We start from the raw sequence: 16,295 nt of genomic DNA, 5'->3' as shown, positions 1-16,295 counted from the left end.
CCATGTGTCAATGATGTCCCTCCCTAACTGTTTTATTTATCCTTTCCTGTTGATGTCTTGAGGTTCCTCTACCATGGAAAGTGAAATATTCCTGCTGTCACTGCCAGTTTTATATGTTTCCATTGTATTCTTGATAGCAGAGACTGTATCATAAATTAATATAGGCCTCTGGTTGACTTTCTGATTCAGGAAATATCACTTTATATTTTCATATGGTATGTGTGATGTCTCTTGAGACTGGATTTGGTTTGGCTTTTAATGGGAAAAGACTGACATTTGCAACTTCACAAAATAAATGTGTACTTTATTATGGGTCATGCGTTCAGTATAAACATTGGAGGATACACTGTAGGATGTTATAACGGGTATAAAGCAAACATTATTTGAAGGAACAGTGTCTTGAAAGAAGCCAAATTACACACATGACATTGAAACTGAAAAATAAAAGTATAAAAATGTATAAAAAAACATTTCAGGTGACTAAATAATACAAATACATTGTTTCTTGTGTGTATGTATTTGGCAGTGGAATGCGTTGTTGTCTACCTATTCACACCAGCCTGTCCTGGAGCAGTGGGCAGTTGTCCACAGTGGTCTGCCCATTCAGAAGGTTCCAGAACTGTCTAGGAGCAGAGAACCAACCCTGGCTGTCCTGTGGTGGGCCGGCAACCACAGAGTCTTCTTTCAGGGGACGGTACTTTTTGAAACGTCTGTTGGATGGAAAAAACAAACATTTCTGTTCAACTAATCATTCTCAGGTTAATATCGCTTGGCTCTTTCACAAACATGTCTTAAGTGTTATCAATGGTACAATGTTTCATAGGTATACTGTAGAGGTCCTTAGAGTGGTGTAACTCACCGGTAAGTGTAAGCCACAGTTCCTACTGCCAAAGCAGCAATCAGAACCCCCATTACCATGGCAACAGTGCCCCCTGAGGATACACTGGAACCTGCCATAAAAGGACACACACATACACACTCTTTGTAATTACTGATCACCCAAAAATATTGAAAACAAAACCATTAATGTCAAACAACTTGATATAAGATATAAGATTTGTAAAATCATATTCCCAAACAATACTGTCATGAAGTAATTAATAAACTGAAAGGTTGAAAGAGAGAACAAGCATACATGGATGACTAAAGACAGGTGTTACTGTACATACCCACTGTTACACTGAGCCTGGTGCTGGTGACAGCCAGACTGACATCGTTGGTCATGGACACGTTGATGCAGAAGACGCCAGAGCTGTTGAAGACGTGACGCAGCACCAGTTGGCACTCTGAAGAGGGCTCTATGGCGTTACACACCTTATGGACGGGCACCATGCACTCTGCATCCAACACCACACTGCACACCTTGGTAGGAAGGCTGGGGAGGAGATAAACAGATATATATATATATATATATATATATATATATATATATATATAATGGCTATTTGTTATGATATTGTGTGGATGATTATGTTTGATGAAGCCATGAGAGGAGATGGAATACTCACCTTCCTTGGCAGGTCACAGTGAGATCCACCACATTTTGATCATCAACCTCAGATGTCCTCGTCACAGCATTGTCCACATGTACTATCTCCATCTTTTCGATGCCCTCTGAAGACACAGATGTGAGAAGCAGTCATTTACCCTCAGTGCAAATGAGATATCTAGAGACCAGAAGATGGAGAGGTGCATTTAGGAGCTGGACTCACCAACAATGTCAACGCCAGTACAGAAAGACCCATAGCGATAGATCACACAGTCGTCATCTGATGCTTTGTCACCCGCCTCGCGCTTGGCGACCACTACTACCATTGGAGCTTGGGGACCCTGTGTAGCTGTCTCTGCTGCATAAAATCAAATCCAACTTGATGGAGCACATTTTGTACAAACAAGCAATACAATACAATTTACTTTATGAACAAAGTCCACAATTCAACGGAATCTAGAAGAGCCATTAGCCTAACAAATGTTCCAACGGTTGTTTTTTCGACATACCTACAGGGGCAGAGGCTATTGTAACCTTGGGGGTGTCAGAGTTGATTGGAGACGGTGTGTCTCGGACAGTTTGAGTGGCTGAGACAGAGGAGGCTTCCTGCTCAGTTAGGTCTTCCTCTGTGTCCGTCGGCTGCTCGGGGGTGTAGACAGCAGCCTGGGCTGAGGGACCCACGTTGATGGCAGTGCCCTGGGGGGACACGATCAACGGAGCCCCAGACGCAGCAGGACCACGTACTGAAGAGAGAAAAAGTCATGGAGATTGAATAAGTTGTCCTTTTTCTTAGTTCTGAGATGCATACACATTGTACTTACACACACACACACAAGCGCATGTGCACACACACACACACAAGTACACCCACACACACGCGCACGCGCACGCACGCGCACGCACACACACACACACACACACACACACACACACATTATGCGCAACATGGAATGCTATTTCCACCGAGATTGAGGAGGTTTACCTGTGCTGAGGCCAGGGGGCTGGTGGGTGACAGAGTTGGGGGTGGGGCCGTTAGTTGGGGTTGCACATCCTCCGTCAGGGATAAGTGCCTGCACCACCACCCGGGGCTTGAAGACGCCTGCCGTGACGTAGGTGTGAGTGACGGTCCGCTCTCTGGATATGAGGGCTCCGCTGCTGTCACCAAAGTCCCAGTTGAAGGTGATGTCAGCATCACTCAGGTACCGGCTGGGGTCATGGAGGCTGACGCTGAAGGCGATGGCTCGGTTCTGGACGAAGCGCAGGTCCGCCTCGTCAACGTCGTTCACTTGTGTCAGTGAGACGGCGAATGGGATTTGATCTAAAGGCAAACCACAAAAATACCCGAAACAAAATACCCTGTTTATGATTGATCTGTTCACCGTGTCAATTTCTCATTGCATTTCAACGACTTCCCCTTGTAGCATGTGTGTGTGTGTGTGTGTGTGTGTGTGTGTTGTTAATTACATTAATTACAGTGGAGCACCTTTTATGTATTTAAAAAATGTCAAACATGGGTCTAATTCATTCATATTTTTTTTTCATTTGACTTTAAAATGATGCAGACCAGTGATGGAGAACTCTGTGGAGGCGTAGCCCAAAGGGATGAACTTGTCCTTGCTGCGGGTGTGATAGATGACCACGTCCGCGGTGTAGGAGCCCAGGGGGATGTTGTCTGTCCCGATAGTGAGGGAGGAGGAAGGGCCATCAGACACCACCTGCCAGTACTGACCTGAGAGGCAAGGTGAGGTCAATTAGTTACGAAGAGGGCCTTATCATGGGTTATATGGGTTTACATGCATGGGTTATAGATTGGTGTCCTTCACGGCAGCCGCTTTGAGTGTAGCAGGCATGCAAGATACTTAGTCAAAGATAAAACTCCAGGTAGAGTTTTACCTGGTCAGGTGACATGTCCAGGAAGAAAACAAGTCCCTAGTCAGTAGCTAACATACAGGTATTATTAACCTGGAACAGTGAAAAGGCAGCTGTGCTCACCCCAAGTCTTCCATACGAACACATAGCTAGGCTTCTTGTCACCCTTCTCGAAGGGTGTGCCGTCAGGGAAGACACCGTTGGAGTCTGAGTTCTGTGCAGGGTACACAGGCTCAGAGCCCTTATAACTGGTTCCTAGAGGAAAGCAGAGAATGTTTTTGTTACTGCTTCATTTTCAGTCAGACTATAGAATATGGTGGATTTAACCCCATAATGTCTCTTGCCAACAGAACATTGTAAGATGGCACCGTACTTTATCCATCTCACATGGCAGTCAAACACCCTCCTTGGAGAATGGCTCACCATTAACAGTACAGTCCTGGTCCCATACAACCTCTCCACTGGGCAGTAGCTTCTGGTTGTGGGGGAACTCCAGGTCGATGGTGAAGGTTACCATGGCTTTAGTCAGGGTTGGTGCATCATTGCCCACAATGAATTTCAGCTTTCCACCTGTTTGGCAGGTTAGAATTATACTGGATATGAGAAATGTATTTAGCTATTGTTTTCTTTTGTTATACTGTATTCGATAGCATTGCTTGCATCATTTCGAGTATTTTTTTTCCCCTGCCCCAAGAGATTTGATTTATTTTTTAATTCCATCCCTCAGCTGCTCCCAGCCCATCCCATCGCTCACGATATACCACCCTCTCTTATTTTCCTTGTGCCATATATTTTTCAATTGTGCTGTGATGTCTCACATAGTTCCTGACACTTGCTAACCTGTGAAGATTTTAAGCTAAAAAGGAATATTTTTGCTATGAGAATGATTATGTCGATTACATACCAAATAGTGCTTTTTGTAAAATAATACATTCATACATACATACATTTTTTTTTTTTTTTTTAGATTAATATGTTTTTTTTGCCTTTGCAATAATTGTATACAGTATTTTAAATTGAAATATGTGTAATGAGGAGTCATTGTTGTTTTATATATTGATTCATAAACCTGATGCCATGGGATAGGAACATCAATGTGTCCCAGTAGTCTTGTATCCTATATGAACCAGCAGTCAGTGTTTTTTAAGATATTGGATTAACAGCCTTTATCCAGGTTATAGCAGAAGAGGCAGCTAAATAATAAATAAATATCTCAACCAAACAACAAAAACAGAAGTCTGAAAGGATATGATTCAACTACTGCTGCCTTTACGTAATGGTTAAATAGAGCAAAACAGTGATGCATACCTTTCCAAGCATCTCTATAACGAGGGTCTCCATCTTTCCACACTGGATACATTCTAGTATTCCATGATGGATGCCGTGTGAAGCGATTCTTGGGCTCTAAAATATCAGAATAGAATATGGCAATAAACACATCCATAAAGGTAACTCATCCCATCTATATATGTATCATCAATGATCCCATCCCCAGTAGATTATTGTCCAGAAATCATGTATCATTGTATCTATGGGGTTCTATTATCACACCACACATTTAGAATATCCATTTGACCTGGGCAGGGGTTAGTGTCAATTTCAGCTGCAACCATAAGGTGGTGTTCTAGTATAGGTGCCTGTGGGTGCCTTTTCATAAAGCTTTTCAATCCCATCCAATCCTCTCCATGTGACTGTCAGCTGAGTGTGCATGTGTAACTTTACTAAGAGGGGAGCCTCTCTGGATTATGGACAAAGGGGAGGATTATTAAATGTTTCCCCTGCAAAAACTCTATCACATCACAGGGTAATAATCTTAATCAAGCATTTGATCATCATAACAAGGACTGATCACACCCATAAGTGTCATTAAACCCAACCTGATATGAAGAATTGATAGGCGCTGACTGTGTTACTTAACTCTAGATTAATGTAAACTATGCTGACTGTTGAAATGCCCTCCAGTCTTTTGCTCCTTCACAATGTTAAAGACAGTGTGGATTACTGTGTAAACATTTCTTACAGGCCATATGAATGCATGTATTATATTCACATCAAGGATGCTAACAAGCTTCAGGCATGTTATTTTTTAAATATTCAATGGCAAATCACTCAAAACTCATGTTTCAACTGAACATCTTCCAAATGTTTTCATGTTGGACGTATGTATCCATTCCACTCAGAAGTAATGTAAATCCATACAGATCTTCATTCAAAGGGCAGATGATGCTCCTTCATGGCCTATGTAGCTTCAGGTGTTACAGTAACATCCATGCTCTGTGGGGCACCTGTTACATATAGACACTGACACTGGTAGACCCAAGCCCAAGACCAGTGTGACTCAATTCAAATCCTTATTGGAAATGCAAGAACCAAGTTCTTCAACATGTTACTGAAGGTTTTTAAAACAATCTAAAATGACGATCTGTTAAAAACTAAAAAATATGCTGAGGCCATTGGAAACATGAACATTGTGCACTATAGGACTTGAGTTTAGGAACAAAAGACCTGTGTAATTCCCTTTTGTTAAAAAATTTAACTATAATTCCTGTTCTAACATATTTGTGAATTGTCTATATTATTTACTGAAAAATAATGTCAGCTATGAGGTTGTAGAAACTGTACTTACTTGCCACAGCAGATGAAATCACAACCAGCAGTACCACCGCTGCCAGAGTTATAGTTGCCCTCATGTTGAGTGTGCTTCCTTTTCGTAAAATACCCCTTTTATCAACTGCAACTACAGACGGACAAATTCTCAACTACACTATTGTGATTCCTGGCTTTATAAGTTCTCAGCAGTAATAGTACAGACCCCGCCTACCTCTATGGACCCTCCTAGCCCTAGGAAACCTATGCCCCCCCCCCTCCCACAGTTCAGAGATACAGTACCTGTGGTGGTTTACTGTATACAATGGGGGGAATAAGTATTGAACACATCAATATTTTGTCCAGTAAATGAATTTCCAATGAGCCCCAAGTGAATTCAAGTGAAATTTGCACCAGACTTTGGTATTAACTCAAACAATCCAGACAAAAAATCTAAACGTCCATATGTAAATAAAGTTATGTGTAATAAAGTGGAATGAAACAGGAAAAAAGTATTGAACACACTAAGAAATAGCAGTACACCACAGCAAGGAAAGGCAAGGAACCAGCTAAAAACCATCACCAATTAGGAGGCCTCTACCTCCAATCTGTGCTAATTAATGTCAGCTGGGTTAGAATATATTGATGGGCTATAAACGTTTTTTTTGCAGCAGGTACAACTGTGACAGAAAGGACAGTAGGCAATGCAGTCCACTGCCATGGCCTCTGTGCACGCTCAGCCCGCAAGACTCCACCACTGAAAAAAATACATGTTGAAGCTTGTTTAAGGTTTGCCAAACAACATTTGGACAAGCCAGTGAACTATTGGGAGCATGTACTCTGTTCAGATGAGACCAAAATGTTACTTTTTGGCTGTCACACAACACACCATGTGTGGAGGAGAAATGGCACTGCACATCACCCAAATAACACTATACCAACAGTGAAGTTGGAAGTATTGTGGTGTGGGGCTGTTTCTCCTCTGGTACTGGCAGACTTCATATCATTGAAGGAACAATGAATGGAGCCATGTACAGAGAGATTCTTGAGATGAACCTGCTGCCATCCACCAGGATGCTGAGGATGAAACGTGGATGGACCAGCAGGACAAGGAAACTCGCAATTGGTTTCAGAGAAAGAAAATCAACTTGTTGGAATGGCCCAGTCAATCACCTGACTTAAACCCAATTGAACATTTGTGAAAGCATCTGAAGATCCAGATTCACAAGAGAGCCCCGCAATCTTCAAGATTTAAAGACAATCTGTGTAGAGGAATGGGCCAACATCACACCTGAATACTGCGGGTGATTAGTTACTTCATACAGAAAGCGCCTTGAAGCTGTCATTACAAACAAAGGCGTCTCCACTAAGTATATAATTAATTTCAGTTAGTGTGTTCAATACTTTTTTCCCGTTTCATTCCGCTTAATTATACATAATTTTATTTACATATGGACTTTAATGTTAAGATTTTTTGTCTGGATTGTTTCAGTTAATACCAAAGTCTGGTGCAAGTTTTACTTGAATAGGCTCATTGGAAATACATTTACTGGACAAAATGTTGATGTGTTCAATACTTATTTCCCCCACTGTATGTGTTGATTATACTTTATCAGGGTTTAAATAGGTCACAACATGTTATGAGATTCAAATATTTAGCATGTATATTTTTCACAGAACCATGTAAGGCATTGTGGAGGATTACTGAAAAGTTGATAAGTTTAATAATTGAGGGGGACAGGTGTTGGTCTAATGTGGAAGCGAGCAATGTCTACGTATCTACCTGCTGGGGTCTCTTCTATTTGAGGCTGTGCAGTCTTGGGGCTCATGGAATAATCAATGTCCTCTTCGTCCCCCTCATCTCACATACAGTAAACTAAACTCATCAACTTACCATTTATTACTGTTTAATGGTTAGTATAATGGTATACTGTTCATATACCATTCTCCATATACCGTAAATACATTTACATTCCATATAAATACATTCAAATTCATAGAGAACGTGTTACTCTGCAGGTTGAGGTACCTGCAGTAACGCAGTATGAAAGTGTTCCAAACAGGATTAGCAATATTACTCATGCTCCTAAACTATGAATAGCCACCTAAATCTCTTCCAAAAGCACCTGACCCATTTAGGATTGACTTCTCCAATCAGCCCTAATTATTTGGGGATTTACAAGAAAACGCTTTCAGCTCCATTTTCAAATGAGGATATCCATTATCAAAATGACATGAGAAATATACAATGGATTTAGAAAAAATAACCATAGATATTATATATATGCAATAACACCTGGGATATACAAATAGGCAGGTATATGACAGAGCATTTCTGTGTCAATAGAACAATAGGTCACACAATACAGCTAATACAGAGACTGTGCTTACAGCAAAAAAAGGTAGGAATGTCAACCTAATAAGGATTACGGAGGCACTTGTGACTCCTAAATTCATCCGGATTTGTCCTACCACTCTTTAGAACTATAAAGTAACTGTTTTAAACTTTGTGTCTTATTCTTTTTGGTCAACTTGTGTTTAAATCTTTAAACAATGTCTGCATTCAGAGGAAATCCATTTCCAATCCATGTCATCTTTAACATTAGCACAAACTTGTAATTCCAAATGCTACCCTCACTCAATTTTCTAATGACACTTTTTCAGGGATATCTCTTACATTTGCTTTATTATATTTCTAAGAATATAATGAATTACTTATACTATACAGCTCCGGAAAAAGGTATGAGACCACTCAAATTGGTGTTTGAATGTGTGTGTGAATGGGTGAATGAGAGGCCATTGTAAAGCTCTTTGGAATAAGACGCTATATAAGTGTAATCCATTTACTGTTTCACTGTTATGTGACCCAGATAATGTAATAACACAGCAACCTATGAAGTAAACCATGCCTCTTTATTATCATAAAACCTATTTTGTCACCCTTCACTTTCTCGTACAAATTTGGAATGGCAGTTTTGTATGGAGGACCAAGTCTGTCAAAATTAACAATAAATATATAGACACATAAATGAATGTATGAACAAATAAATGAATGAATACACACAGTATAACGAAATACATTTCTATATTTATTTATTCTTTTCCACATTCATTCTTTCTTTTCCACATTGTTTTCCACATTCATTCTTTCTTTTCCACATTGTTTTCCACATTGTTTTCCACATTCATTCTTTCTTTTCCACATTCATTCTTTCATTCTTTCCCCGATTATCAGATCTGTATGCAAATATGGGGGCGTGTTTCGCATTTTCATTGGTTGATGCCCCACGCATTTTCATTGGTTGATGCCCCACGCATTTTCATTGGTTGATACCGCGCGTGACGTGGTAAAAGTGACGAAGTCGAGATCGTCCTTGGGCCAAACCATTTTTCATTACCATCTGGGTGGGCAAATTCTAGATGTGATTTTTTTTATTCCTTTACATCCCTAGATTATGTTTTGATATGATATACCTTCTGGTTTGGCAGCTTATTAGTGGTTATCACCTCTTAAAGCAGTGCTAGATAACAATGGTGGTCACACAAAATATTGACACTTTGGGCATGTTGTGTCCATACAATAGGCCTACACTGCATTGCCTATATGTTATAATAGGATGACCCTAGGGAGGGCGCTGTTGCGTTACGTGATACGTACTATGTATGAACAGAAGAAGAAGGTAGTTCCGTGTTGAGTGAAGAAGAGAAATAAAGTACCCTGTTTGTTCCTATACTACTGTGTGATATATGTCCGATACACCCACACAACAAAGTGGCGACGAGAGTAGTAGTGAAGAAGAGGAGATGGCTTTACTTTCCTTGCAACCTCCTGCCGCTTTCCTGGAGTGCCCAGGTGAACCGAAGATAGCATTTGATGCGTGGATACGGTTGTTTGACAACTACTTGCTAGCTATCGGGGACAAGACTTTGCCGTCGAGAGGAAGAGAGCCCTGATCATTCACTGCTTAGGAACAGAAGGACAACGAATCTACAGCACCTTGCCACTCGCTACTGATGACTACACTGGAACTGTGAGTGCTTTGAGGAAATACTTCTCTCCGAAAGTGAATGTTGTCGCGGAAAGGTACCGTTTTCGGCAACGAGCACAAGCTGTCGGTGAGTCCACGGATCACTATGTTGCAGCCCTGCGCGAGCTCGTTAAACAATGTGCGTTTGGCGCCATGCAGGATGAACTGCTGCGCGATCAGATTGTAGAGAAGACAAACAATCCGCGCATACGTGAAAGACTGTTAATGAGAGACTCTGACATTGGACAGAACTCTGGATGTAGCGAGGCGCACTGAAGCTGCCATAGCTGACGCCAAAGCCATTGCTGACACTAGGGATGTGGCTGCCGTTCACGTGAAAATGAAGGCAGGCAATTTCAAGTCAAACCGCGGCAAGCCTAAAATGGACGGGACTCACACCACCTGCTACCGCTGTGGGTCAGTAAGCCATCTTGCCAATGATAAATCCTGCCCTGCAAAAGAATGCAAATGTAAGACATGTGGAAAAATGGGACATTTTTCTAGAGTATGCAAATCCTCTGCTAAGTCTGTAAATGAAGTGACAGATGATAATGATGAAGTTGTTGTGCCTGAAATTCGTGTTTTATCTGTGAGAAATGGTTATGACATGAATAAGTTGATGTGTGCTACTACTATTACTGCACCTACTGCACAGACTGTTATGATTGAGCTACTTGTTGATACAGGGTCTGGTGTTTCTATACTGCCTGAAAATGTATACAGGGATAATTTTAGTTTGAGTAGGCTAAGTGAACCTAAGGTGCAACTTGTTACCTATTCTAAAGAGAAGTTGGATGTGCTAGGATGTCTTACTGCTGACATTACTTTCCGGGACAAGTGTGCAACTACAGACTTTTACATAGTAAAAACGGGAACTCCTATACTAGGTATGGACCTTGTGACTGCTCTTGAGTTACAGATAAAAGGTGGACAGTTGATAACCGAGACAGCTACTGTCTGCGCAACCCTCCACCAAACCAAAGCCTCCGCTACGGCTTGCAAACAGCAAGATGGAACTCCAGCTGCGTTTGGATGTGCAAAAAACTTTGTACATAAGGTCAAGGTAAAGCCAGACGTGAAGCCAGTACAGCAAAAGCTCAGACGCTTACCGCTTTCAGTCCGTGACGCTGTGACAAGTGAACTGAAGAACCTGGAGGAAAATGGAATCATTGAGAGAGTCGATGCATCTGAATGGGTATCCCCAATTGTAGTCACCCAGAAAAAGACTGGTGGCATCCGCATGTGCGTTGATCTAAGGGAACCTAACAAAGCTGTGGTTGTTGATGGCTATCCCTTGCCGTTGATCGAGGACATACTGTCTGAGCTACGTGGATCCATAATTTTCTCTACACTGGATCTTAAATCTGCCTATCACCAACTGAAGCTGCATGAAGAAAGCAGAGGGCTCACCGCTTTCATTACGCACGAAGGCCTGTACAGGTACCGCCGAGTACCTTACGGACTTAGCTCCGCCCCTGCCGCGTTTCAGAAGATGATGTCGACGATTCTCAGTGGCCTCAAGGGTGTGCAATGCTACCTCGATGACGTAATCATCTATGGATCTTCAGAAGCTGTGCACGACGACAATCTCAAGGCTGTGCTGCACAAGATCGACACCGCAGGACTGAAACTCAATGTTGATAAATGCAAGTTCCGTCAAACTACTTTGACCTTTCTTGGCTCTAAGATTGGCCCGGACGGTCTCCTGCCAGATGACTCTCATGTAACTGCAATCCTGAAGGCCCCGCCTCCTACTGATCCTTCTACACTCCGCTCGTTCCTGGGTCTGACAGCCTGGTACAGTAAGTTTGTGCCGAATTACGCTGCTATTGTGGAGCCCCTGAGAGCCCTACTGCGAAAGAACAGTACATTCCAATGGAACGATGTGGCACAAGGACGATTTGACCAAGTCAAACAGCTGATTGTGAACAGCCCTGCATTAGCTCTTTTCGACCCCACCAAACCTACCATTGTGTCCACAGACGCTTCAGACTATGGGCTTGGAGCCGTTTTGACTCAACTAGACAACAAGGGTGAAGAACAGACTGTCGCCTTCGCTTCTCGCAGTCTGTCGGATGCTGAGAGGAAGTACTCGATCGTTGAGAAGGAAGCGCTCGCCTGCGTCTGGTCCGCTGAGAAATGGCGTACATGGCTCTGGGGAAGGAAATTCCGTTTGCGCACTGACCATCAAGCACTAACAACACTACTGACAACAAAAGGGAACAACCGTGCTGGCCTACGGATCGCCAGGTGGTCTGCTCGCCTGATGGAGTTTCACTATGATGTGGAATACAGAAAAGGATCTCTGAATAATGTTGCTGATTGTCTATCTAGACTCCCACTTCCTGAAACAGATGCTGCATTTGCAGAAAATGTAGAGTCTGTTGCATCCATTATTTCTGCTCTGAGTGCTATTTCCGAGGATGACTTCCAGTCTGCCAGCTGCACCTGTCCAGTGCTCACAAAGCTCCGTGCACAGATTAGGGAGGGCTGGCCCTCAAAGAAAAACACCCTTGATCCTGACTTACAACCATACTTCCTGATTCGACATGAGCTTGCAGTCATGGAGGACTGCATCGTCAGAGGTACTCATCGGTTGCTTGTGCCTGAGTCATTGCAGAAGAGACTCATTGACATTGCTCATGAAACCCACCAAGGCATTGTGAGGACGAAACAGCGCCTCAGAGAACTGTATTGGTGGCACAGAATGGGCTCTCAAATAGAGACACTCGTGAAGAACTGTACGACCTGCCGACAGAATGATAAAACGACCATTACCCATGATGCTCCACTTCATCCTGTACCTCTACCAGCTGCTGCCTGGGAGAAGGTGTCAGTGGACATCGTAGGTCCATTCGAGATAGCACCTGCTGACTGTAGGTTTGCCATAACATTGGTGGACTACTATAGCAAATGGCCTGAAGTAGCCTTCGCTCCCCGCACCGACACCGCTACGGTCATCCAGTTCCTCACCACTATCTTCTCTCGAGAGGGGAATCCAAAGGAGCTGGTCAGTGATAATGGACCTCAGTTTGTCTCCGCTGAGTTGGCCGACTTTCTAAAGAAGAGGGAGATTACACACCTGAAATAAGCAGTCTACTATCCAAGAGCTAACGGAGAAGTTGAAAGATTTAACCGTGTTATAAAAGACTGCCTACAGACCGCATCGATCCAAGGAGAACCGTGGAAACCATTTCTGAGAACATTCCTGATGGACTACAGAGCAACGCCTCATTCTACCACTGGAGTATCCCCTTCAGAACTGCTTCACGGACGACGAATGAGAACAAAGCTTGTGATAAAAGACATGCCTGTACCCTCCATGGATGAACATGCTGTGCGTGAAAGAGTGAAACAAAAACAAGTAAAATCCAAACAATACACAGATGCTCACCGCCATGCCAAAGCAACAGACTTCCAGCCTGGTGACCAAGTACGGGTTAGGAAGCCATGGAAAGTAAAGAAAGGAGAACTGAAGTTCACCAGACCAAAGACCATTGTGACCAGGAGAAGCTCAAACAGTTACCTGCTGGATGATGGAAGAGTCTGGAACGCCTCACGCTTATCTGCACTGCCAGAGTTGACCCCAGGTACTGACTCTGACAATGCACTGGACTGTACTGAGCAAGGGACTGACAAACCGCCGGACTCTGACACAGGTACCCAACTCAGACCTACCAGAAGTAGAAATCCACCTAGTTGGACTAGGGACTTTGTCATGTCTAAGTGAGTGAAAAGATATGCTTAATCTGTGGAAGTTTAATTGTTATTTTGGGTTTCATACATTATGCAGAGTGTAGTATGTGAATGTTCTAGGTTATGTTGAATACTCATGTTAGAGTACCAGAAGTATCCTTTGTTGCAAAGGGGAAGATGTTGTGTCCATACAATAGGCCTACACTGCATTGCCTATATGTTATAATAGGATGACCCTAGGGAGGGCGCTGTTGCGTTACGTGATACGTACTATGTATGAACAGAAGAAGAAGGTAGTTCCGTGTTGAGTGAAGAAGAGAAATAAAGTACCCTGTTTGTTCCTATACTACTGTGTGATATATGTCCGATACACCCACACAACAGGGCACAATTTAGACATGTTCACTATGGGGTGTACTCACTTTTGTTGCCAGCTGTTTAGACATTAACAGCTGTGTACTGAGTAATTTTCAATGGACAATAAATCTATACTGTTATTCAAGCAGCACACTGACTACTTTAAGTTATATCAAAGTTTCATTAAGATAGTGTTGTCCCCTGAAAGGATATGACAGAATATTTGCAAGGGTGTACTCACTTTTGAGATATACTGTAAGCAACGCAGGGTGCGCTCGTAAATTCGCTCTGAGAGTGCCGGAGCGCACACTGGGTTCAACATCATAAAGGGACCAGGTAATTTGATTGGACAAGAGGCATTCCATGAGTGCTGATCAGATTTCCAGGGCGAATTTACGAACGCAGCTAGCGAACAGAAGACGAAAAAACCGTCAGATCAGATCAGGTTATTTTGATAAACTGGACATATTTTGGGAATATATATGGTTACTTTCTCGCCTGAAAAAATATTAAAACTTCATAAAATGACATGTTAACACTTGTATTGCCAAAATTACAGCTTTTAGCCAATGGAGGTTTAAAATGGACGATTTAAATTGCCCGCTGCTAGCCGGTGCGAAATGCATTCTGGGAAAAAGGCGGTGAAGGCTGCGCTTTTTTCCCATGGGTTGTATGTAAAAAGGTGGTGAAAAGGCGCTGAATCCTGCGCTTTTTTCTAAAAAAAAAAAGAAGTCAAGTGTGAACACCCCCTAAGAATGCGTTTCACCATGTAAATTCCAAATATAGTGAAAATACCACCGCTCATCCGTGATCAGACTTAGCTGGGGTGCTGCAGCTGAAGAGTATCAAATAGAGTGCAAAAAAGCAGCATCTGCACACTCAAATCTGTGCAAAAAACTATGTTTATTGCGAGCTTTCGGTCTCCAGGCTCTCGGACCATTGTAAACAACAGCTGTATGACGAGTTTGTATGACGCAGTTTGACAAACCTGAACAGACGCGCAATGCATTTTGGGGATGTTGAGTAGGAATAGCATGCATCGATCGCATACTCAAAGATTTGGCTAAATCTAGTATACATACTAGATTTCTCTCATAACCAAATTTTGCATACTGTACAGTGTGAACGCTCTGCATGCTCAAATCTACGTCATATCTAGTATGAGTAGTATGCTAGTATGCCATTCTGCCATAAACCTACACACACTTTCTCCGGCCTGTTATGATTGAAATAAAAACTGTGAATAAATACTTTCAGTTGGAAACGGGAGACTCACTGGGTGTGTTTGGATTTGGATTGACTGTTACATGCCAACTCTGCGGCAAATTGTTAAGCCAAGCGTCTTGTGCATGAACAGTGACAGTCAACTCAGGGCACTTGACCTCAAATCCCGCAGTCCTTTCCTCTCACATCTGGATGCGGATCTGGGTACCATGTTCATGATGCAATTGGAGAAAAGTACGTTGGAGCCTGAAATGAAGGAGAGAATCCTAATACGATGCATGGAGTTTTTTAAAAGAAGTGCTGGCGCAGTATCAAGTACGCTTACCTGCGTCTATGGAAATGTTACGCAAACTGGAGCTTCTTCAAGTACTGTAACTTTCCCACAGTCTACTTCCAAGCAGTACATTTCCACAACCTGCAAATTCTATCTTGCCCAGCAACAATACAGCAATACTCAGTAAATGTCCATACGGTCAGTCCTATTGCATTGGCAATACAGCAGTGGCAATACAGCAGTATTCTGTCTAAAACATTTCTATTCAATAACATTTCTATCCCAGAACCCATCACTTTGCAGTGAGCTCTTACCTCATACTTTTATTTAGAAGTCCGGAAGTCTTAATTCCGGACTCTGCTGCTTATTGTTGTTCAGAGAAAACAAGATATTGCTTCACCCACCCTGATTTCAGACAAGACTGTCCCTTGTATATGGTACCTTTTGATCGGCCTACTGATCGGCCCTAAAGCAAAAAGGGAAATGCTGTTTAATAATCTGGGGAAACTGACATCGTGGATTAAACCTGAGGTTACAAGTTTAGGTGTTATTTTCGACTCAGATCTAAGCTTCAAGTCCCATATTAACAAGGTGACGAAAACATAATTCTTCCACCTTAGAAACATTGCTAAAGTAAGACCACTTATAAACCAAAAAGATGCTGAAAAACTGAATCATGCCTTTGTTTCAAGCCGGCTTGATTACTGTAACTCACTTTTTACTGGCTTTCCTAAAAAAAACTACTGCGAAACTTCAGCTCATTCAAAACTCT

At 42.4% G+C, this 16,295-nt stretch overlaps 2 protein-coding genes across 2 annotated transcripts; one reads left to right on the top strand and one right to left on the bottom strand.

The window, feature by feature from the left end:
- Positions 1-550: 550 nt before the first annotated feature.
- pmelb (premelanosome protein b) lies at positions 551-6,048 on the bottom strand (the record flags this gene model as incomplete). The annotated part of the gene is made up of 12 exons (XM_080534390.1): positions 551-710; positions 860-950; positions 1,170-1,375; positions 1,509-1,614; positions 1,713-1,847; positions 1,999-2,232; positions 2,472-2,807; positions 3,054-3,218; positions 3,482-3,613; positions 3,782-3,928; positions 4,667-4,762; positions 5,985-6,048. The coding sequence occupies 12 exons, from the start codon at positions 6,046-6,048 to the stop codon at positions 551-553; spliced, it is 1,872 nt and encodes a 623-aa protein (XP_080390516.1).
- Positions 6,049-10,861: 4,813 nt separating this feature from the next.
- Positions 10,862-13,063, top strand: LOC308160476 (retrovirus-related Pol polyprotein from transposon 17.6; the record flags this gene model as incomplete). Its single annotated transcript, XM_080534389.1, has 1 exon — positions 10,862-13,063. One exon carries the CDS (start codon positions 10,862-10,864, stop codon positions 13,061-13,063), a length of 2,202 nt encoding a protein of 733 aa, XP_080390515.1.
- Positions 13,064-16,295: the final 3,232 nt, after the last annotated feature.

The sequence above is a fragment of the Nansenia antarctica genome (genome assembly GCF_963989245.1).
Source record: "Nansenia antarctica genome assembly, chromosome: 6".
Lineage (NCBI taxonomy): Eukaryota > Metazoa > Chordata > Actinopteri > Argentiniformes > Microstomatidae > Nansenia > Nansenia antarctica.
Note: the sequence above shows the minus strand (reverse complement) of the source record. Positions and strands in the feature narration are given on the sequence as shown.